The sequence below is a fragment of the Seriola aureovittata genome, chromosome 9, assembly GCF_021018895.1.
Source record: "Seriola aureovittata isolate HTS-2021-v1 ecotype China chromosome 9, ASM2101889v1, whole genome shotgun sequence".
In the NCBI taxonomy this organism is placed as follows: Eukaryota; Metazoa; Chordata; class Actinopteri; order Carangiformes; family Carangidae; genus Seriola; species Seriola aureovittata.
The window spans coordinates 21,633,541-21,657,321 of NC_079372.1; the positions used below are offsets into that span (position 1 = coordinate 21,633,541).

Sequence of the window (23,781 nt, forward strand, 5' to 3'; positions counted from 1 at the left end):
GTGAGTTCGTGTGTGTTTTAAAAATGAGTCAGTTTGGCTTTCTACACTGTGAATGCAATGACTCGTTTGGCTGGAGATCACCCAACAGTGACGACACACCTGGTTCATATAAAAACCACGGCCACCTACGGACTCGCACTCACGCCCTTACAAGCGTGCATCGTCGGTCGAAGAACCGGGGGAGTTGGCAGTTAGGGGATGTGGTAGCTCCTCTCGTATGCTGCACTGTCACGGGGAGAGTGTCTCTTTTTTTCCTCATAGACGTCCTCTTTAATTTTTCCGTGCCTTATAAGTACAAAATAAAGGAGTGTACCCCGCTGTATGTGACTGTCAGCCGCCGTGCCTCTGAGGCGAACCGGCGGAGGGAGGTGAGTGGGCTGAACATGAGTTTCATTTTTTATCTGTATCACAACAGCTACTTTTCTGTACTGACTTTATTAGCCGATGTTTGTTAACATAACTTTGCTTTTTCTGTCTTGATACTTATTTTTGATGAAAAGCATACGTAGTGTATCAGTAACGGTTAATTTTGAAATTGAAAATTAAGCTACCATGTACTTCTGGCTAACAAGGCTGTATCTGCTGTTGCCGTTAAAAGCAGTTAATTAACGGTTACGAGTTAGCAGTTATTAAACTATCGGGAACCAAGCTCAACAAACCCACTAACTTTACTGTCAGTACGACTCTATAATCCTTATGTTATTTTACTTGCATTTTTATATATCTTGATAACTTTATGGGACCTTATCTTCCACGACAGTAGCTATATTGAAACATCGTTATCTGTAACGTTACTGTGGAGCAGCTTCATGTGGTAGATAAGAAAGAAAATGAATAAACAAATATTTCGCCTTGGTCCAGCCCTTCACTACAGAGAGTCACACCTGTCCTGTCAATCAAATCTCCACAGTTCCATTTAACTGAATATCCACGTTGTTATGCGCGGTAAACTTTTCATTTGTGAGTTTTAAGTAGAGGAGAATAGACTAAGGTGTGTGTGTGTGTTTATATTTATATATATATATATATATATATATATATATATATATATATATATATGTATATATGTGTGTGTGTGTGTGTGTGTGTGTGTGTGTGTATGAGGAGGCCTGATCTATAAATAGAGCCGGCAATGGAGGCTCAGTTTACTTGATGACAAAACAAAGGCAGTGTACTTTGAAAAAGTTATCAAGCCTGTACAGCAGGTGAGGATTTTCTCTCATCGTAGGCTAACACGATTGCTGGAATATAATGAAATCAGTACTTGTCAGTGCACGTTGACAAAGTGCACCGTCTTACTTAAATATTGATGTGAAGGTGACTCTCCATTAACTTTATTTGTTTAGTGTTCACAGGTACTTCGCCCTGTCTCGTTCACTCTAAGCTCACCACCTGTTGTTAGAAAAACAGAGTTCATGATAACAATGAAGAGACACCAGCTAACGCAGTCTGCACTCCATAATGGCAACAGTATTATTTTATATTCAGTTTGATTTGATCGCAGTAATTTTGCAGTTACCTAATTCTGTGTTGAAATCCGTAATCTTATTATGTGCAATTAAGTTTAGCTTTAAGCCTGTAAACCTTAAAAAAAAAAAAATTAATTATAATAGGGCCGAACAATTACTCAAAATATTATCTAAATCTTTTTTCAGTTTTTTTATTTTTTTCATTTATTTTCTTTTTTTGTGTGTGTTTTTTTGATAAAGGTAAAATGTGTCACAACATGCCATGAATGAAGCATTGTGGTGCTACAGAGATGCTCTGGTGTACAAATCCTATTTTCCAGACATAAAGGATTAGGCTTTTTTGGTACATGACCCAACAACAATCACATCATCATCATCATCATCAAGTCAGATCCTCCTTCAGCCCTACTAATTTCTCAGTGACAAAATTGTCCGTTTAAATTGGTAATATAATTATGTGGAGCAGCTGTCTGAATGAGCTGGTGTGGTAAAAGGCCACCATTGGATAGATACCACTGGATCAGGAGAACTTCGGGAAATGATAAAGACATGATTCATTTACTACCAGTCTCAGCAGGTTAAAAGTAATTTTCCATTTCTACAGAATCTGATCGATGTTCTTGACTATTAATTTTGATCAAATGATGACATCCAGCAGAATAATTTCAGGATACAATGTTGAGGGACTTGGTGGCTCAGAATGTCACAGAGGTTAATTCAACAGCACAATAGTGAAATGTCCTTTACTAAACTTTACTTTCATCTTTATTCGACATATGTCAAGTATGAGCTTGTAAATGTGTGTATTACTATTATCCTAAGCAACACAGAAAGCAGCTTGTTTAATTAGTTCCCTCAACACACACAGTCCGTCTTACCTGTCACTGTCTGAGCCCTCTAAAACATTCATTAACTATTTGCTGAATTATTTACTAATTGCTGACTAAGTTACATACCAGTATAATGGATGTGTGTGTGTGTGTGTGTGTGTGTGTGTGTGTGTGTGTGTGTGTGTGTGTGTGTGTGTGTGTGTGTGTGTGTGTGTGTGTGTGTGTGCATGTGGCTGGGTTTCTGATAGGAGATGCGACGTTATTCAAGGAAGAAGAATGTTGTTTTGGCAGTGCTCCTTCTTGTTACGGGATTGTACTTCATTAGCCAGTCAGACTTGCTCATCGCTGTAAGTATGCACCGACTCATTACATGCTTGCAGAAAACAAAGTGTATACCCCACTTCAAACAAACTCGAAAGTGCAGTTTTTCAAGAAGGCCTTGAAGGCAAAGCAATATTCAGAACAAAACATTTTCATGCACATGCACTATAGTAAATATGTGTTTGTTTTGTAGGGTCTGACAAGGTCACATGAACAGATTCCGAATGACTTATATTGGCAAGCAGAGAGGCTGGTCAGTAAGGAGTCCTGGGTTGAACAGGGAAATTACCTGCCTCTCAATGTGTCCTATCAGCTGCTTGCTGGAGCACCATCGACTGAACAGAGTAAGTGACAACCGATAGCAAGGTGAAAACTGAATTAATGTGATGATTATTTTTGTGCAAAAGTTATTTCCAAGCTGTTGTCTTGTCACAGGATCACAGTGGTTACACAGGAAAATATGGAACATAATGTCTGTGCACCACCCTTAAAATTTGCATATTTGTACATGAAAGCAGTATGGCTGTGCACATAGCAGAGTAATATACATTTTATTATTGTTATTTTTCTGTGAATAAATGCTACAACTCAAGACCCAAGCCTCTCCCCAGTGCTTCTCAACTACGGTCTGGGTGATGAGCTAAGCGTTAACAACACTGTCAGTTCAAAGGAAAAATCTTAATACATCAGCCATTAAGGTGAGAGGTAGCGATGCAAGATGCAGGAGAGAGACTTTCAGCTCAGCAAAGACACGCAGTACAAAATCATAAGATGGTACATGTCCTGAATTTAAGACGGATTAGCTACTGTTACTGTCATGAAGAAGATGTGGTGTGATGGTGAGAAGTGGGTGGGTGTGTATGTGTGTAGAATGAGGGAGTTTTTGGGGAAGTGAGAACATTTTGGCCAGTTCTCACAGAGGGCCGTTTGAGAGTTGAGACTTGGTTTTCAGGTTAGAATCTACATTGATCCTTGTTCTTTGTCCTGGTTTTAGGTATTCCATCCTGCTTGTCAATCCGCATATATGAGCATGTGACAAGAGGATATGTGACTCTGTAGTCTGACTCCATAACTTGACTATCAAGGAGCACCTGATGGCATTTTCAGATAGGTTAAAACGTAGCTGACCATTCACTTATTGATGTTTCCCACTCTCAAGCTTCTGAGCAGGAAATGACAATAAACCCACAACTTTCCTAAGACTGCTGCTCTGTTGCTGAGGATGACCTCTGACCTCACTGTGGAGTGGGACATAAAAAGAGGGGATTTCAAATGGCAAGACAAAAACAAAAAATCAAATCTTAGTTTAGTGGTGATAACCATGCTATGTAATTGTCTTAACTTCATCCGGGGGACTAGTCAGTTTTGTAAATTGCATTTTTATGCCTCCGCACCAGCGACAGCTGGCGAATCTGTCTGTCCCATTCTCTTGGACGCAGTATCTCAGTAACCCCTCTCTGGGAATTTCTTCAAATTTGGCACAAATGTCCACTTGGACTCCAGGGTGAACTGATTAGATTTTGGTGGTCAAAGGTCAAGGTCACAGTGACCCCACAGAACAACGTTTTGGCTTCCTTCATGCAATATCTCAAGACCACCCTGAGGGAATTTCATTACATCTGGCATTCACTTGGACTCAATGATGAACTGATTAGAATTTGGTGGACCTCACAAAACACATTTTCGGCCATAACTCACAAATTCACACTAATTGTGATACAATTTAACTCAAATGTGTCTGTAAGGATATAGTGAAATGACATTTTATATCCAAATGGTCAAAGGTTGACTTCACTGTGACATAATGTTCTGCCAAAATACCTCTGGCTATTATTCAGTGCTGTAACTCAGGAAAGGGACTTTGTGACCATATTTCCTGCAATTTGGCTGGTTGGAGGTGGGATAAAACCAAGAGGTGCTCATTCTAGTTGTCCATGTTAACTGAACTGACTGAGCGCCCCTGTAGCTCAGGGATTAAAGAGCCATCCGTGGATCATAACATGTTTTTTAACTAGTTGTTAGCTGGTGATCTTACAGACAGTAAGCTTTGTTTGTATGCTTTGTTGCTTGCTGAGATGAGGCACTTGAGGAATTTTGTTGGTTTGTTGTTTGGTGGGTTGATCAGCATGCTAGCTGTGATGGCAACATGCTACTTGTTTGTTGGTGGTGGTTGTTGTTGTTGTTGTTATGTTAGATGTTTTTATTTCAAGGAATGTAAACAGCCATTCAGCCTAATAGAGGAACAGGAGCTAGATGTCACAGATTTTTAAGTTCATCCATCCCAAACAACTAAGAGCATAATTAGTGCTGCACAACAAATGCCTAGAGTTGGTATTGTTTAAACCTTATGACGGTACAGATGTAGATTGGTGGTTATAAAAGATGCATTTTTTTCTCACTCTTCACGTTTCTGTCCGGACATGTTTCAGAGTATTTATCTGTTGGATTATCATCGATAAAGAGGAAGAAGGGCAGCTATCTAATTCCCACCTTGCAGTCCCTCTTCTCCCAGTCATCACCTGAGGAACGCTCCTCCATGGTGGTGGTAGTGCTGCTAGCAGATTTCGATGTCAGCTGGAGAGTCACTACAGTGAAGGAGATCAAAACTGCCTTTGCCTCAGAGCTGGAACAAGGCCAGCTGGTGGTCCTCCATGTTCTTCAGGATTTTTACCCTCCTCTTACAGGTGCAGTGCATGGGTGATCCTACTAGTGTACAAATATATTCACATCATGTCATGACTGTTTGTTGATACTGTGATACTGATGATGTCTTTATGATACTCCTGCAGGTCTAAAGAGGAACTATAATGATGCTCCAGAAAGGGTATCATTTCGCTCCAAACAGAACTTGGATTACTCTTTCCTAATCCACTACTGTGCCAGTCTTGGCCAGTACTACCTCCAGCTAGAGGATGACGTCTCCTCTGCCAAAAACTTTCTTACTTCCATCAAGAGGCATGTTGAGGAGCAAGAGACGAAGAAGACCACCTGGGCAATGCTGGAATTTTCAGCCCTTGGCTATATTGGGAAACTCTACAGGTCAGCCCACCTTCCTCTCCTGGCCCGCTTCCTCTTCATCTTCTACCAGGAAATGCCCTGTGACTGGTTGATGTCTCACTTTCGAGAGCTGCTGACTCAGAAAACGCCAATCCTCTTTAAACCCTCGCTGTTCCAGCACATGGGCACTTTCTCCTCATTCCAAGGGACATACAACAAGCTAAAGGACAAGGACTTTGAGGAGGGATTCTACACCAATCCTGCAGCTGAAGTTTACTCTGATATGTCCACCTACCAGAAACACTTCCCCAAACTGGCATGGGATGCTGGGGAGGGATTCTTCTGGGGACGCTCCCCAGAGAAGGGAAATTACCTGACAGTGGTGTTCACCGACCCCACAGTGGTGAAGGGGATATTTATAGAAACGGGGTCAGGGGGTAAAGACCTCCTGGAGTCAGCTCAGGTGGAGACAGGCCACGATGTAGTTACCCTCAAGAGAGGGGAGAAGAGTTGTAAAGAGTTCCAGTCAGTGGGGACGTTGGAGAATGGGAGGTTTGAAATGCAGGAGATGGACACAAAGTATAGCTCTGCCTCTTCCTGTCTCAGGATACAAGTCACAGGTGGGCAGAAGGATTGGCTGATCATTAAGAAAATCAGGATTACAACAAAACTGAGTACACCTCCACGCCAAGCATAGGTGTGAATTTTTCTTCCTGCCAGATTAATAATTTGTTTATCTGCCACACATATGCAGACTGATCATTTGACTTTTGTGCCTTGTTAAACAGTTTCACTGATGAAACAATTCAGTGCTTAATGAAACTGTAAAGCTACTGTAAGTATGAAGAAAATATTTGACCAAGCTCTGTGATCTGTCTCTTCATAATGGAGATATGCAATGATATGTTATTATCTGCAATAAAAAACAGTAGTTCCATGTGTTTATGCATTTAAGTAAATACATGATTCAGATTGACAGACGCACACTAGAGGTGGCCTTTGTGTTGTCCATTGTTTCTAAATGCTGAGGTGTGAAGGAGGGAATAACTCACTGAAATTCATGTGGTTTTATAATGGTGAGTCATGGGAACAGGGACATTTTGTGTTGCAGGCGAGTGTGCTGTGCGTGTTTGTCATGGCTGACAGGGTTAGGCTGTAACACAATGTCCCTTATCAGAACACACAAAGTTTACCTAGAATTTGAGAGTACACCTAATCAAACTACTGACTGACACAAATACGCGCTTTCCACAGAGGACAAAACAATAATTTAATCTTTGTGATGTTTAACGTCATTGCAACTCATATTGTTGCTCTGGTCAGCTCACAGAACAATACGACAACTGATAAAATACAAACCACAGCAGAGGTAGAACCCACAGAGAAAGAGGAGGGAGGAACTGGTTGTATATAGGCATTGTCAAAGTGGTTTTGGGGCGTGGGGGACTTTTACAGTAACATTATGAGTAATCAGTGGTTGGCTAAATTAAGTATTTTATTTTGGTCGTATTTGCTACCAAAAAGTGCCAGCTAGCATAGCATTAGCACCAGCAAATAGCAGTTAAACAACAACCAAGTAGGTTTAACAATGCCTCTTTTATGCTTTGTTAGCTGTACTATTAGATATTTTCACTTTATATATGTGATATTTAAGTATAATATAAATATTCCAAGGTACAATTAATCATTTTGTTAGTTAATATTATGTAAATTTAAATTGTGCTGTCATTTACTTTTTGGAAATGTTTGAGTTTAATTTTGAAAATGAATTTTATTTTGATTGATTTTGAAAAATGAATGTTGTGAACCAAATTATGTTGAAAATTAAAGGGTCTAGTTTCTGGTCGTTAATTATTGTAACATTATTTCAATATATCAAAATCAACTAAATTTCTATTCTTGGCTTTTGGTTCAGTGTCAGTAGCACAGTGAGCCTGACAATGTTGATTCAATCTTTATTTACTATCTGCATTAAAAATATTTTAAGACATCTTTTCCCCTCATGACCATATATTGAATTTTTATGATTCACGTTTTCAAAATAATTTTAATCAGCCATGCTAAAGTAAGTCAAAACTAGTACAGTTAAAATGCATTTACTTTTAATGGCATTGTTTTCATCCACTACAGAAATGAGTTCACTGGTCTTCCTGTGCGTTTCTGTGTCTCTGCATGGAGGATGATGCTGCTGCTTTCTCTGACACACTGCTCACTGGTCTCCCTTTGCCGGTTTCAGGGCTGCTGCTGTTTCCCCCTGCAGCAGCTTGGCTCAAAGCTGGTTTCTCTTCAGCCGCAGAGCATTGGCCCGATGGTCTGTCTTCCCCAGTAGCCTGAGTAGCTTGTTTGTCCTCAGCAGACTGAGCGACGGATCCAACCACAGCTGCCTGCAAGTCCTGGTTTTGGCTGGCAGTTCCCTCACCTCCAGTGACGGGGCTGTTCTGAGATGCTGGTCGGGCCACAGCTGTGGATGGGGCAGCACAGTCCTGATGTATGTCCCCACTGGTCTGAAAGATGTGGGAACAGAGATTGGGCAGAATTTGATGATGAGATGATTGAGCGTACTAGTTTGATCACTTTAACTTATTTAAACCAAATTACCTTTTAAAAATGATATACATTTGTGAGACTGATTTAGACCTTAAGTTTGTTAATTCTATAGTCTCCAATTGTGTCTTCAGTATAGTAGCATTAGTTTAATATATAACCAGCATGATACAGTAACTTAAATAGAAAGCAGTAGCACTGTGGAGAGGCAGATATGCACCACAGATACTCTGCATACTATTTCATGCAGAGCAATCAGAGAGAGCTTTTATTCTAAGTAATCTCCTGAGGCAACACAGAGAACTTAGCTAATTTATCTACCCCAACTTCAGATCATATATTTAGGTGGTCCATCTCATCTCATCCATTAGAACAAAGCTCCACATTATGGCGGACTGGGTTTCAGCTCAGGTGACCCAAGCTCTGAGAGGCCTGCCATCTTAAGGCACCACTGACTTTTTGTTTTTTCAAAATCCAGCCTGTAAACCTCTTTGTTCAGGAAAGCATTGTCCTGACCTGTGTCAGGAATTGCTTAACATCTTGCCTCTCCCTTGCCCACAGCTACTCTGTTGGATAACATTTGTTTGATTTCTCTTTTTCTCTCTCTAAAAAATTCAAATGACATTTTTATAAATATATTACTTTTAATATTAGTTGCTGATGTAAGTAACCAGAGCAATTTGTTTAATCTCTGCTGTAACATGCTGTATTTGTTCTGAAGCTAGTAACCTTACTCTGTCTTTGAGTAGAGATTATTGGAGTATTTGCTCTGTGGGGTGTTGATCACTGCCAAGGTTTACCCCAAAGGTCACATCTGCCAAGCTTTACCTTAAAACTGGGAAAACTTGAAAGGAAAAACTAGGTCTGCCTGATCATTACACAGTACAGTTACTATAATGACTTCAAAAACAATACAGATACAGTAGGGACTTTTTAAATAGATCTTATGAAAAGATGAACCAAGGCCAAAAAAGGTTGGAGGAGTTCATGGAGAAACATTCTGAACATGTTTCTGTCAGCAGACTGTAGCCTAACCTGCTTGCCAACATCCTGCAGCCTTTCTGAGTTTTTTCTGCAGCTGTGTGGCTGAGATAATCCAGTGCACTGTGGGTCAACGCCCCAGGACTTCAGCCTGTTGAGACCCTCCACTGAGCGCCCTGTAGGGTTGATGCGGTGGACTGGGATACGAGCCGGTAGATCCCAGGTCCCCTTAAAGTCTGGCCATGCACTGCCACTCTGTATCATCAGAGACACAAGAGGGAGTGAAGTCATAGATTTACAAGGACAGAAAGACCATTTTTAATAAAGAGAGAAGGTGAAGTTTCATATGCTCTCACCTTAACCACTCCTGGGAGCAGATGTCCTCTATCGTTGGCAATGAATGTGGTGTGACCCTCCTGTGCATTGGGTCTCTGCATGCACACACATACACACATGGAGCAATACACACACACACACACACACACACACACACACACACACACACACACACACACACACACACACAGTGAGTTTAACTCATGTCACTTGTCAAATTGTCAGATGACAATGCTATTATGGAAGCCTGTAACCTTAACCTGCTATACCTACACTGCACAATACTCAAATGCAATAAGCGAAACAGCACCGTCTATTACATTACACTTACATGTAATGAAAATGCAGGGTAAGGGGGTAAAGGTCTAGGCCTCCATACTGCTCTTGAAACTACCAAGCAATGTGAAATACAAATGTAATACAACATGACAGGACTGCTGCTCTCTCTACCTCTTTGAAGCGCTTAGTCTCACACCAGTTCTGTAGCCTCTGCGACCTGAAGGCGCTGTCATACTGAGGATGGACAATAGAAACCAAGTTATGACATAATGTATGAGCAAAACATCAAAATATTGAATGATTCCCATTGTTATTAGTCAGGGAGCAGACATATATCGCACCTGATTTGCTGAGTAACTGGACGACATGTCTGCATCTACCTGCAGCCTCCGCATCTGTTTTTGTTGACTCGTTGCATAGCAACACAATCAAACTGACTGTCCTAGGCAGAAATGGCAACACAGAGTAACGACTCATGGGGAGTAGTACACACTGCACAGTGGGAATAACAGTTAAATAGACCTGAAGACTGATGAATTAATTTGTTGACTTTGTTTGTAGATAATGTTCAAATTGCAAGTTGAATGTGTCTTTTTATCAATCTTGTGTCTTGCTGCTGTCCTCCAAGACTTGTACTTTGGAAGATGTAACCGGAAGTTTTTGGGGGGTAGATTAATTTGATAGGCACCGACTTTGCTGAGGAAAGTATATCGTGTTTAGATAACGAGTTTAAGATGATTTTCATTTTCTTACACGTTGCTTCCATTTAAACCGGCTTTTGCGTAACAGAACCTCAATGAGCCTCTGTTCTTGAAACGTATTCACGAAAGACATTTATTTTGAAGTCATTGACCGGATAACCAACTATTTTCTTTCCGGTTACGCACGTCCCTCACAGCCGTGGATGTAAGGGTTGCCAGGTGCGCAGGTTTTCCGTGGAATTGAGCTACTTTTGAAGTGCTGCCACGGGTTGATTTTTTTTGTCCGCTAGATTGGTAGACCTATTTTGCATCACAATCACATGAATATCTATATCTATCTATGAATAACAAAATTCAAATGTAGCAATTTGTTTATACCAAAATCCTAGCAAACTGACTCAAAGTCAGCACGTTACACAGAAACACGCCACCTACAACTCTGCAAGTTACTGTTGAGAGATACTTGCTTTAATTGTTGGCACACTAAACATTTATGATGATACTTTGTAGGTACTACAATACAACTGGCAATGACGGTAATGCTCCTGGAATTTACAAGCCGTGTATGTGGTTTGGCAGAGGCATATCTTGAGTTCTGGTATTGAGCAGGTTTTGTCACAAATCTGGCAACCCTGATGGATACATGCTAGCAACAAAATGGACTGGCGGTAGTTAGGACGTCCAGAACATAACCATTCCTATATCTTTGTGTTGTGTTTGTTTTCAAAAGTATTTTGTACTTTGTAACCCAGTTAAACTCTCCTGCAGTCAGTCTTATCACTCAGTAGTTGCCTTCGTGGCGAGTATCGTAGCCAGTCTCTCTGTACTCGACAACGTTTGATTCTCCCGCTGATGGTCCATGAGCTATGGAGGGTTCATCCTCTCGTCTATCTACCCACGATGGACCCCTGTGGCAGGCGGGCAGGAGAGACTCCGGCGGGGATGCAGAGTCTGACTCTGCCCGGGACGTGAAAACACACTTCCGCGTCTGTCGCTTCATCATGGAAACAGGTAACTCACAGGAGGCTGTGCGTCAACAGTTCATCTCTTCAGGAGGAGACATGATGATCTTGGGTAGCCCATTTCTGCTAGGAAAAGGGATATAAAAATGAAAAGTTAACCATGATGAAAAAATAATAATAATCGTGGTTAAATTCTACGGTTTTTAAGTCAAAATTTAAGTCCAGAGTTTTACTTTTGACTTATGGCAAAGCTATGAGTAACTGTTTAGTACTAAGTTAAACTTTTGACTTTTTATATCAATCTTGACTTAACTGGTCAAATGGATCTAGTATCTTTTGACATATATTTGACTATTTAAGTGTATTTTTCTTTTTATTTATCATGTCTAATTTCTAAATCTTTTTTTTCATTTCCAAATGGGCTTCTAAAGTAGTGAAATATCTGGTGCGCTGCTAGAAATGTAGAAATAGTTTTCCTTTGAGTTGCATAAAGAAAATACAAATACAGTTACAAATACAAAATACAGTTTAATGTTTGATTACTTTTCTGAATCATTTACTTCTACTGTTATAGATTGTTGTTAATTTCACCACACATCTGATCCACCAAGTAAGGGTGCCACCTGGGATTTTGGGCTCGACTAAATGATATCACATTGGGCCCCATGACGGGACACATCAACCCTGAAAACTGTGTGCAGACATGCATGCAACACTCTGCACACAGTGGAATTCACTGTTTAATGAAAGACTGATTCCCTCCAAAAGAAATGTGCTAAAGTCTATTTCTTAAAGTGTAAATGTAATTTTAATGGTAAAATTCTTAGTTGGAAACATTAATGAATAATTTAAAAACAAATATAACTTAAATACACATTAACCTATTCAATTAGAATAAATTAACATTTTTATCTATAAAATGATATTAACACACAAAGATCAGCAGCAAAGTTTTGTACTTTGTACTACACACACCAAGTGATTCGAATGGTGACTGAAATGAATAATGAAGTGAAATCAAATGTCATTTCAGAGTGATTATCAGGCCATAGTCACACTTACTAAATAAATAGCTCCACAGTATATGAATATGTTGAGTGTACTCTTAATTAAAGCATTGACTAGTGCTCCCTCCGTCTCAGGGGTGAAGCTGGGTATGCGCTCGGTGCCTGTGGCCACAGCGTGTGTGTTATACCACCGTTTCTTTGAACGTGTCAGCCTGCGTGCGTATGAACCGTACTTGGTGGCCATGAGCTGTGTGTACCTAGCCGGCAAAGTGGAGGAGCAGCACATCAGGACCCGTGACATCATCAACGTAAGCCACAGGTAATGTGCTTCGTTAAGAGTGGGTACTACCTGCAGCACATACTGCTGTAAGAAAACAAGTGCAGGTTTAGTGTCATATGAGCAAATGTGTTTTAAAGTAAGTAAATGCTTGATATAATTCTGCCAGAGTGTAGTGACTATGTTAGTTTATGTATTTGATACATAACACATGACAAGTAACATAACTTATCTGTCATCCAATGTGTCTATAATGGTTCATTTACCTCGTAATAAGTCAAAGTTAAATGCTGTTCACTTTAACTGAAGTGGTTCAGCATTATGAACAGAGAGTTTTACTGCAGGATATTTTGAAAAGAGCAAAACTTTTCATTTTTTTGCTCATCACTGTTTGTTTGTCGTGTTACGTCTTCTTAGAGCAGTCACCTCGAATGCTCTCCGCCTCCTCCTCCCTCACACTCTCTTGTCTCGCCTTCTGTTCCTCCCTCGCAGGTATTTCAACAGTGGCAGCGCCCCTCTAGAATGTGACAAGGAGTTCTGGGACCTGAGGGACAGCGTGGTGCAGTGTGAGCTCCTCATCCTCCGACAGGTCAACTTCCACGTCTCCTTTGAACACCCTCACAAGGTATGGTGTGTTTGTGCACATGTGCGTATCCCTGTCCCCCCTGTTTAGAGTTGAGCCTCCTTGTCTGCTTCTGTTACTGCTGATGTTGTCATGGTTGTCCCAGTGTGTTTGTGTACAGCCGCTGTAAAATCGATTGAAAAGGTTTTTTCAGATATTAGCTGAAAATTCTGTATCATGATCTTCTAGCTTTTCTAATTTCTTTGTTTTATTTGACCCTTGCATTCATTGATCCAGAAACTGTAAGTCTCTAGTGCAGGTGACTTTTACTCACCTGTGATTGGCTGATCGCCATTGTGCACATTATTAACTTTCTGCTTAAACTAAGACAAAGAGATAGAATCACTCAGATATAGACTGAATACAGTATTACAGCATTTTCTCTGTCTCTCTTTCTTCAGTATTTACTCCACTACCTGTTTTCTGTGAAGTCGCTGGTGAACCGCCACGCCTGGTCCCGAACCCCTGTGTCTGAGACTTCCTGGGCATTGCTTAGAGACTGTTACCATGGAGCCATGTGTATCCGCCACAAACCTCAACACATTGCCATTGCGACGCTGTACCTGGCTTTGAACAGCTACGGAGTGGAGCTTCCTGTCGGGGAGAGAGAGTGGTGGCAGGTGTGATTTTGTGTTCATATTTACAGACTGAAGAGTCAAAAATGTGTGAGTGCATGTCAACAATCAAGAAGAAGCAGCTGTGACTTTATTGATTGGACGATAAAACGTTATGTAAAGTTAAAAGTTTGGCAAATGCGTTAGCAAACAGACACAGGCTAATATTAGCATTTAGCTTGAATCATGTCTGTGGCTCCTGATAAACATAAAACATAAAATAATATTATTACAGCTTCCCTCTTTACATAACATTACATGATCTGCAACACTCACTACTCGCCAACGTACAGTCAGAACAAATAGAAACAAGCAGAAGCTAAAACAGAAAGCCATTTTTCACCACAAGGACTAGATACTATACTGTCAAAAAATGTAAATGATCAAAGCAATTTTATATTAATTTAAAGGTGTGTACACTGCACAGTAACTAGTTAACAGTACAAAGAGTAGAATAAGTGCCAGTTAATGTGTAGAGGCTGAAACTACAGTGGCCCTGAGAGCTCAACGCACTGCAACGCAAGAAAGCACAAGCAAATTCAGAAAACATCTTCATCAACACATGTGCTGCAAATACTTACAACACAATGGAAGTGACACTAAAAAGTGATGAAGCTGGCTGCGTTGCACTTGCGCACTTGTTCAATTCTTTTAACTTCAAAAGTCACAAACCACTGAACAAAAAGCATCCCATCACTTTTTAATGTCCCTTGGAAACACTTCCAGTGTCGTCTGTGCTTGCAGCGTGTATGTGTATCTGGTTGTGTTGTGAGTATTTGCAGCACATGTTTTGTCAAATTCATGAAGAATTTGTTTGTGTTGTGTCTATTTGTATGTGTTTTCTTAAGCTGCAGTGCGTTTAGAGGCAGAGCTCTCAGGGCCGCCGTATGAAAAGCATTAAACCTGTGCAGTAAAGAGTAGGAAGTGACAGCAGTTAAAGTGTAGCACTGAAAGCAACTGAAATGTCAGTTGAATTGTAAACAATTGAAAGCAATTAAACATTCAGGGGAAGCTGAAGCACCACAGATAGTAACAGAGTGAGCTAAAAATAGTTGAATTGTTAAAATCTCAGTTGAAATAGTTGAACTGCTTTGAACTACAGGCCGCTGCCATCCACCTGATATAATTTCATCTTCCGGCTAAACAGAGACGCTAAACAGGTTATAGCCTCAAATAGAGGAAATGATGAGCAGTGTGTTTCTATAAGTGAATGTTAAAAAGTGTGCTGGTTGGCCAGTTGTTGCTTTCTTGCTTCTCTCATTCTCAAGGGAAGAGAAGTCCAGGCCACAACAACTGAGTAACATCACTTACTCACTAACAACAGTTAGTGTTCAGGAGCATGGCTACAGCTCAGGCTGGTCCAACGAGAAGAAGAAGTTGCTGCTAAAAATGTTTTAAATTTACGTAAAAGCATCATCAGCTCAGTGTGACTCTCCACAAACTGTTTGTCTGCTGAATCAGTCCACAGCTTCGTATCCTTCCTTTCAAACAGTTAAATTATAAGTAAACTTTGTCAGTGCAGAAGTCGTGGCTCCCTCTGATTTACATTTTGAGCTTGTTTTCTCCGAAAGTTGCTTGAAAAATATTGTTGCCAGTTAGCTTTTTCTTTTCTTTTTTTTTGGTAGAATTTTTGAAACACTTGTGTGTTTTAAATCAGCTGCAGGCCCCATCTTTATTTCTTTAAAGGAACTCAATTCTTATTGAAACAAGATGTTGGGGTGGGACAGTGACCAGTCATTTTGAAGGAGGTCCAGAGGATCAGATGGCTTTGTGTAATGTGGCATGTGTTGCTCATATTGATGAACAAACAGATTTAACGCCTGACTCTGCTCTTCTGCTCAGCTCTACACAGATTGTTAGTGTCTCTGAGCTTATTGTGTTGCTTGTACCGTCGGCAACTTTGCTGTTTTAATTCACTCTCACTGCTGTCGTCAGTGTGGTTTTCATCAGTTGCAGCAAGCAGCAGCAAAAACCTTTGAACCCGCTGTCCACAACCTGCTCAGCAGCAAACAGCAGAGAGAGTTAGAGAGCAGCTGCTAAGCATAGTGGAGCATTTAGCAGCTGAAGATCAGGGACTTTCCTCTGTAGCAGAGATAAACAGAGTGAATACTGGACTTAGATTCTCAAGGACTCCAAACTGTGTGTCAGCAACTGTGTGCTACCAAGTTAGCATGTCAACTTAAAAAGTGATGACAGAGAGAGACTAAATAAAACTATAACCTCCAGGTTCTGTTCCAGAAGTAAGAAAACATCATACAAATTTCCATTAACAACACTAATAGTTAGTTAGTTAGTTAGTTAGTTAGTTAGTTAGTTAGTTAGTTAGTTAGTTAGTTTATTGTCCCCAAGGGGAAATTCATTTCCACAGATACAGATACACACAACAGTAAAACTTAACTCATCATCTCATATGTTGAGACAAAAAATCAATTAATGCAGGTTTTAAAATTCTCAAAGGCCTTTTTCTTTTTGCCCATCTGATGCAGAGTGTGTCATTGTTGGAGTCACATTCAGTGCAATCTAAAGCATCTACATTATTCAAATTGGTCCATGGGGGAACTGTTACAGTCTGATGGACACAGACAGCAGTTGTAGCTTTGCACAGATGTTCCCTGGTTTTTAGGGTCATGCCAGCAGCAGCCAAAACCAAAGTGACATCCTTACCCGACCGTCCAGCTGCAGCCAGTCTTCAAAGCAGACGTGCCTCTTGTAAGCGTTAAAGATTAATTGAAGGGTGGTGGCAATTATAGTTTCCCATTGTCAACCAGTTTTATAAATGAGGTCTCTTTTGTTAGAGCTTTGATTTTATAAGTTACTACGTCCAAATGCAAATGGAAAAAAGTCTGGATTTGTTCTGGTTTTCTGCTTCTGTTCTCAGGGCAATAAAATCTAGGTCATTTGTAATGGTGTGTGGACCTTTGATGTCCGCTGTTTATTGAGGCCAGGTGTGTAGCTGAAGTCTGTGTGTGTGTGTGTGTCTGTGTGTGTGTAGGTGCTGTGTGAGGACGTGACCAAAGCAGACATCGATGCTGTGATTTCAGACCTTCTTCAGCTCTACGACATGGAGGCCAAGTGTATCTAAAGGACTCGCCTACAGACCTGCACTGAGGAGACACATGGGAGCTGATCTGTCTGTGTGTGTTTACTTGACTTTGTTTAATCGTAGCATGAATGTGCGTGTCTGTATGTGTGTTGTTCTCTGCATGTAATGGTTCAGGTGAGTTTGTGTATACGTGAGAGAGAGAGATGAGAGAGAGAGAGAGAGAGAGAGAGAGAGAGAGAGAGAGAGAGAGAGAGAGAGAGAGAGAGAGAGAGAGAGAGAGAGAGAGAGAGAGAGAGAGAGAGAGAGAGAGAGAGAGAGAGAGAGAGAGAGAGAGAGAGAGAGAGAGAGAGAGAGAGAGAGAGAGAGAGAGAGAGAGAGAGAGAGAGAGCTTGTTGTATTGCCCCAGTTAGTCTGTGAGCTGTGACAAAAACACACCTGCACTACCGACTCCTGCCACCATGGGGAGACATTTCTTGCTTCGTGCTCTCTGATCCCTCAGCCCTGCAGAATACTGATGTGCTGTGGACTAAATCATCAGTACCAGGCTTTTCAAAAACACCTCAGCACCAGCAACATCTTCACACTCCACACCTAACATGTTTTAACTACAAATGCCTCTTTATGGATTTGAGCTCAAGTTCATCATCCATTGTTATAAATAATTCACCAATAACTCCAACAAAGCACTGCAAATTCAGGGGAATAGTGACATCAGTTTGATATCTATTATTAAATGATATTTTCTTTACACATCTGTTCATTCAGATAAAGCTAGACAATAATAAAAATGTAGTTGAGGTGAAGTTTTGAATGTCTGAGCATCCAGAGAACCTCACTGCATAAATCTACATATTAACAAGGACAATTAGATTTTCTCTACTAATAATACATGTCCTCAATTTTTAAGATACACATTGTAACTCGTGTTGACATTGCATATTATTGTATAAAAGTAGCCATATTTAAAATATGAGTGGATTAATTGACTTAACCTCTTTATCATAAGTGATATATATCAAGCTGATTATAGTGGAATATTGCAGTGCTGCCGTTTCCATAGATCTTTTAGTTAAAGCACAATTGGTAATTTTTGGCAGATTTGAAATATGTGGGGATGTGATTTGCTGTATGATTTAGGCGAATGTTTCTGCTGTTAAAATTACAGATAATGTGTCAGTGTGTGTTGTTCAAAATTCAAATCAAGAAGCTTTATTTGTCCTCATGGGGCAATTTAAAGTCCATTAGAAATAGACATTAAAACACACAAAAGACACACAACCACTGCAAGGCAAACTACACATGAAGAAAGACAAAAAGAAAAACAATGACACGAATAAAACATCAGTGCAAAAAACAAAACAAAAAAACAATAACACTGCAAAACAAAACCTGTAATATTATAATGATGATTGTGGTATTACAACTTGGCAGACCTAGTCCTGCCCTGTTGATATTCCATGTTTTTTTTGTATGTGTTACTTTCTGTGAGTCCATGAAGTGACTAAAACCAACAATGAATTGACAGTATTACAAGTATTGTCTGTGTATCAAAGGCAGTTGTATCGTATTCCTCTGAGCCATAGAGCGTTGTTTTCTAAAAACTATTAAAAATACATCAGTGAGCCTCACTGTTGCTCTGTGTGAAGTGTTCCTTCATCACCACGAACACACACACTGTAGTTTATTTTGACTCAGTGCTACACACACCGTCCTGCTGCCCCAATTACTCACTACAGCACCAAATGTGGATTAATCCGCCTCTGAAAATAGTCACTAATCTATGCACTATTTCCTCCTGTTTGACTTATGTTTGTTAAAAAAAAGGACAGAAGTAGAATTACTGCCTTGTGGTTGAGTAATGGTCAGAAGTGTTTTTGCAGACCATTATGATGTCACAGTGAAGTTGACCTTTGACCTTTTGGATATGTGTCATAACTTCGTCATTTTGTCCTATTAGACATCTTTTATGAAAGTGTGTCAGAATTAGCATATGAATAAATGAGTTTGGCCAAAACTGTGTTGTGTGAGGTCACAGTGGCCTTGACCTTTGACTGCCAAATTTTAATCAGTTCATCCTTGAGTCCAAGTGAATGTTTGTGCCAAATCTAAAGAAATTCCCTCAAGTTGTTACTGAAAAAGTACATTCACAAGAATGTGATGGAGGGACAGACGGCCCGGACACGATGTGATAGTTCATGTCCTGAAATTTTCCTCACAAATGTGTTTAAACCCATGTTAGTGAGCACTTTTCCTTTGTCAAGATAATCTATCTTCCTGACAGGTGTGGCAAATCAAGATGCTGATTACAGCATCGTTGTCTTGGGCTGTTCAGTTTTATCACACAATTCCACAGATGTTTTATTTTGATAAAAGCCATTTATTAGGCACTGAACAATGGGTCTCACATGATCAGGTTGTTGATTGTTGGCCCACTCCTGCTCAATGGCTCTCAAGTTGCTGAAGTGGATGATGCTGTTGTGCATGCAGATCCAGAGCTTTCCAAACACGCTCAGTGAACAGCTCTGGTGGACATTCAGCACGCCAAATGCACACAACCTCAAAATGTGCAACATCTGTGGAATTGTTTTGTGTGATAAAACCGCACGTTTTTGAGTGGCTTTTATCTAAACTCATGATAATGGGAGTAAAAAATAAAAGTGTTGTGTTTATATTTTTCTTCATTATACAATGGTTAAAAACACTGTTGGTTGTGCTCTTTTATTGAGATGTATTTACATTAAGAAAAACAGAGAACATCTTCAGCCTTATCCTTTCAGACTGAGCTTCACTTGTGGATAAACTCATAATTAGCCCGTCTGTGAATACACCAGTGTGAAACAGTGTGGCAGCCCAGGGCTGAAAGCCCAGGTAGCCCGGAGGTCGCCCCGGCTCAGTGACGTGATTGGCCTGAGTGGAGTGTTGGGGTGATGTGAGGACACATCATCCTGATTGTTTTGATTTTTTTATTTTAACAGTGAGCATGTTTTGGGGGAATGTAAAGAAACATAGTTGTGACAGCGGCAGCCGAATGAGTCGTGAAGACTCGCTGCTGTTTATCATCAGAACACGTGTGACTTGTCACGTCTGTGAATACTGTCTTTACAGTACAAAGCTTCTCAGACCCGGTATTTTTTAGAAGAGGCGTGTTTTGGTTTATTTACTTCTATATTTTTTGCAATTATATTGTAAAATCAGGTCTGCCTGTCTAAAGTGTGTGTGTGTGTGTGTGTGTGTGTGTGTGTGTGTGTGTGTGTGTGTGTGTGTGTGTGTGTCCAGGATAAAGGAGTCACAGTCACATGATCAACACTGACACATCTGAGTCTCTCTTTCTGTCTTTTCCTCTCTCCTTGTGCGTTCTGCCTCTCTTCACAGGACATGAGACATTGCGTGCATCCTAATAGCATCACATGTTGTACAATATTCTTCCTGACACATTCTCTCCCTTCTCATCTGTCACTCTCCTCCAACTCGTCCAACGTTTTTTTTCTTCCCTCCCTCTTGTAGCTGCTGGGGAAAAATCTGGCTGTCTCTTCATATGCTCCATCCCTGTCATCTTCTCTCTACCTTTTTTCTCTGCCCTCCATCCTCCCTGTCTCTCTCTCTCACCCTCTCCCTAATTCCTCATCCTCCTTCCACTTCTTTCCTCTCTCTCCTCCTCCTCCTCTGTGTCTCCCTTTCTCTCCTCCTTCCTCTGTCTCCCTAATGTTATATTAATAATGGAGAGGGTGCGTGTTCAGCCAGACTCCATGAATTAACCATCAGATGGGAAGGAGTACTGAGGGAAGGAGTTGGAGGAGTAGGGGAAAAAAGAGTGACATGGATGGATGAGAGGTGGAGGGATTAAGGAGAGGGGAATGTAAGGGGTAGAGGGAGGGATGAGGAGGAGAAAAAAGGAGGTAAAGGGGGAAAATGGCAAGTGAGAGAGGAGCTTATCTTTGTATCACACTTCAGCGCTCTCCAGCCTGTTGTGATCGCCTCTCCTCTGCACTTCGGGCTTCTGATCTGCTTACACATCACTTCAGCCTTCACTGTGGGCTTGAGGGGAAGTCAGAAGGTCACACACACACACACGACCAGCTGTGCGTGTACGTCTCAGTGTACATGTGTGTTTGCATTGAAATGACAGTTTGGGATGTTAATGTTGTGTTAGGCCCTGCAGTCTAGGAGCTGAGTGCCCTTGAACTGATAAAAGCTCTGTAGCCATCAGCCTCAGACCTATTAGACATCAACCCAGCGCTCCTAAACACTCTAACCGCCTAATGCATAGACAATAGATTTAAGAGAGCAAGTGTGTGTGTGTGTGTGTGTGTGAGTGAGTATCGAAGGGTGGAGCAAAAAGAGCAGTCTGCATCAAACCATCAGTCAAAACTCTATCAAGACCTCTCTGGATGCAACCTTTCTGACCAGTAACATTAATGCAAAGCAACAGAGATTGACAGGTGGAGCTGACGTTGGAAGTTTTAAAGCCCCTGAAAACTTGGTTTCAGATTTCAAGTATTTCAAGTAAGGTCCCATGTTGTATAACGTTAGATTGTTATTACTGTGAAAGTATCAAAGCATTCAATCCACAGAGAAACACACAGGGCCCATATTCGGAAACTGACTCTTAAAATAAGCTGTCAGGATTCCTGTAACTTTGTGATGTCAAAACAAAGCAGTCACCACCCTCAGCCATACCCCAAGCCCAGCCCACCTGGACCCACCATCCAACCTTGCAGGATTTGGTTTCTCTGATTGCTTTCCTGAAATCTGCTATATTTAAATTCAAATCACTCAGAAAACAGTCAACCAATCAGAAGAGAGGCTCAGAGGCTCCTGCAAGGTTGGATGGTGGGTCCAGGTGGGCTGGGCTTGGGGTATGGCTGAGGGTGGTGACTGCTTTGTTGTGACATCACAAAGTTACAGATGTGCTGACGGCTCGTTTTAAGTCTCAGTTTCTGAATACAGGCTGTGTGCGTTTCTCTGTGGACTGAGGCTTTGATACTTTCACAGTATTAATATAGAACATAGACCTATCAGGAAATATCACTTTATACAATACGGGGCCTGTAAAGGATCAAAGTGATCAAAGTTCATCTTGAGGAACATGAATGTCTATTTCAAATGTAATGACAATCCATCACATCATTGAGAAATTTCACCCAAAACCATAAATTTGAAGAGAGGAAAAGTCACCAAAGTCTGTATAATTCACTTTCTTGAGATCATCAGTGTCTTTACCAAACTAAATGACCATCCATCCGTTAGTTGTGGAGATACAGTATTTGAACATCAAAGAGCCGTGCTGCTAGCCTGTTTAAAAACTCACTAGAAAGTAAGTTTACAGGGAGTAAGTGTTGGCTAACTCAAAACAGTTTAACCAAAACAGGTTAAAACATTTGAATCTAACCGCACCCAGCAGTGATGTCATGGTGCACTGACAAACTCCGGATCACATTGCATTACATGATATCACTGCAGCAAGGTGAGGAAAAGCAAGACTTCCAGCAGCTGTAAAGTCACTCTTTAACATGAAAGCTGTTGTAGAGGAGTCTGGTATCGTAACATGACAGACTCATTGCACCAAAATCAACTTTTGCCATCTTTACATCACCCAGCATTTCTCTCCACCCTCAACACTGCAGTGATGGCTGCTCGAGGGAGTTCAATAGTGATGTAATTAGGGTGTTGGTAGCAGGACTGGCACCGTGAACAAAGTTTCACTCTTCACTTCTTCAGAGAGAACATTCAATACAGTGAAATCCACCAACCTTTCAGGTCTTTTAGGTTGTTGTGGAGGCACTGTATCGCGGCTGGGATGGAAATAACACAGTGGCCGTGCTGTTGTCTAAATGAAGCATGTAGTTTATCTACATTAAATCTTCCATGTCCTACACACCATTACCTGGAAAACAACCCCTTCACCTCAGGGGAAAACACTCAGTGCAGCTATGTAGTTAAATATTTGATAGGCTACATATACAGTATGTGATATTGAAGGATGCAAATAAACAAAATAGATATCTACTATCTACAACATGTGACTGAAACTAATGAACATTCTTCAGGTCAATTAAACAAGCATGATAATGTTTTTTTTCTGCCAAACTCAGATCTTTAAAGTTTCTTATAATTAATAAAAAACACTTCATTGAAATTTCTCCACTGTATCTATTTTTAAATCCTTTGCATTGTTGTGTAAAATAGCTTCATACAGAAGATTTAATGCAGTCCTTCAACAAGGCCTTTTTCTTTGCTAGTTGGAGTTATATTGGTGACAATGTCAGATCTGAGATGTATGTATATTGGCCTTGATCTGGTGGCATTGTTCATCATCTTTGAATAGACTGATGTTCCTAAGAAACTAATCTCTAGTTTCTGGTGGAGATCCTGGATCATTTACAGAGCAGAAGGCAACGCAAGGTGCGGTTATTATGTCCAGTGACATGAGGTCTTATCCCACTCTAGCCATGCTAGCAGCATGAAAGTTGTTACAGACATTTATTGTTCCCAGACGATGTATCCTACTGGTGTTGGTGATCCCCTGGTGTTCCTGCTAGCACCACAACACTGTAAGGGTGACACTTTTGGCTTTTAGTGTAGTATCTCAACAACTACTTGATGGATTGTCAGACATTTTTTGATCTCCTGACATTTCATCTTGTGCCATCATCACATCTTTCATTTGTCCATATGACCAGATATAATGACTCAAACTAATGTCATTCACGGCCTCAGCAGTTCTTTGAGGGTTGGGGGTTTCTACTGGATTCAGATCTGGAGACTGGGAGGTCACTGAAGTTCACTGAACTCACTGTT

The 23,781-nt window shown here is 40.7% G+C and overlaps 3 protein-coding genes across 3 annotated transcripts; 2 read left to right on the plus strand and 1 right to left on the minus strand.

The window, feature by feature from the left end:
* Nucleotides 1–8: 8 nt before the first annotated feature.
* On the plus strand, nucleotides 9–6,558 carry LOC130175353 (alpha-1,3-mannosyl-glycoprotein 4-beta-N-acetylglucosaminyltransferase C-like). The gene is made up of 5 exons (XM_056385798.1): nucleotides 9–368; nucleotides 2,548–2,646; nucleotides 2,814–2,964; nucleotides 5,050–5,304; nucleotides 5,410–6,558. Exons 1-5 carry the CDS (start codon nucleotides 24–26, stop codon nucleotides 6,312–6,314), a joined length of 1,755 nt encoding a protein of 584 aa, XP_056241773.1. The 5' UTR covers nucleotides 9–23; the 3' UTR covers nucleotides 6,315–6,558.
* A 1,194-nt stretch (nucleotides 6,559–7,752) lies between these two features.
* Nucleotides 7,753–10,908, minus strand: cfap126 (cilia and flagella associated protein 126). The gene is made up of 5 exons (XM_056385801.1): nucleotides 10,099–10,908; nucleotides 9,929–9,991; nucleotides 9,499–9,573; nucleotides 9,197–9,397; nucleotides 7,753–8,121 (listed from the first exon to the last, which is right to left on the minus strand). The coding sequence occupies exons 1-5, from the start codon at nucleotides 10,150–10,152 to the stop codon at nucleotides 7,756–7,758; spliced, it is 759 nt and encodes a 252-aa protein (XP_056241776.1). The 5' UTR covers nucleotides 10,153–10,908; the 3' UTR covers nucleotides 7,753–7,755.
* A 101-nt stretch (nucleotides 10,909–11,009) lies between these two features.
* Nucleotides 11,010–18,616, plus strand: ccnq (cyclin Q). The gene is made up of 5 exons (XM_056385800.1): nucleotides 11,010–11,469; nucleotides 12,563–12,746; nucleotides 13,197–13,329; nucleotides 13,728–13,946; nucleotides 16,933–18,616. Exons 1-5 carry the CDS (start codon nucleotides 11,325–11,327, stop codon nucleotides 17,020–17,022), a joined length of 771 nt encoding a protein of 256 aa, XP_056241775.1. The 5' UTR covers nucleotides 11,010–11,324; the 3' UTR covers nucleotides 17,023–18,616.
* Nucleotides 18,617–23,781: the final 5,165 nt, after the last annotated feature.

What these genes read in the sequence shown, in the direction of transcription:
- ccnq (XM_056385800.1), top strand. Translation starts at nt 11,325, where the DNA reads ATGGAGGGTTCATCCTCTCGTCTATCTACCCACGATGGACCCCTGTGG. An exon ending in ATCATCAACGTAAGCCACAG is followed by an intron (nt 12,747 to 13,196) that starts GTAATGTGCTTC and finishes CCTCCCTCGCAG; the next exon opens with GTATTTCAACAGTGGCAGCG. An exon ending in CCTTTGAACACCCTCACAAG is followed by an intron (nt 13,330 to 13,727) that starts GTATGGTGTGTT and finishes CTCTTTCTTCAG; the next exon opens with TATTTACTCCACTACCTGTT.
- cfap126 (XM_056385801.1), bottom strand. Translation starts at nt 10,152, where the DNA reads ATGCGGAGGCTGCAGGTAGATGCAGACATGTCGTCCAGTTACTCAGCA. An exon ending in CCAGTTACTCAGCAAATCAG is followed by an intron (nt 9,992 to 10,098) that starts GTGCGATATATG and finishes GTCCATCCTCAG; the next exon opens with TATGACAGCGCCTTCAGGTC. An exon ending in AGACTAAGCGCTTCAAAGAG is followed by an intron (nt 9,574 to 9,928) that starts GTAGAGAGAGCA and finishes GTGTGCATGCAG; the next exon opens with AGACCCAATGCACAGGAGGG.
- LOC130175353 (XM_056385798.1), top strand. Translation starts at nt 24, where the DNA reads ATGAGTCAGTTTGGCTTTCTACACTGTGAATGCAATGACTCGTTTGGC. An exon ending in AGTCAGACTTGCTCATCGCT is followed by an intron (nt 2,647 to 2,813) that starts GTAAGTATGCAC and finishes TTTGTTTTGTAG; the next exon opens with GGTCTGACAAGGTCACATGA. An exon ending in TTTTTACCCTCCTCTTACAG is followed by an intron (nt 5,305 to 5,409) that starts GTGCAGTGCATG and finishes ATACTCCTGCAG; the next exon opens with GTCTAAAGAGGAACTATAAT.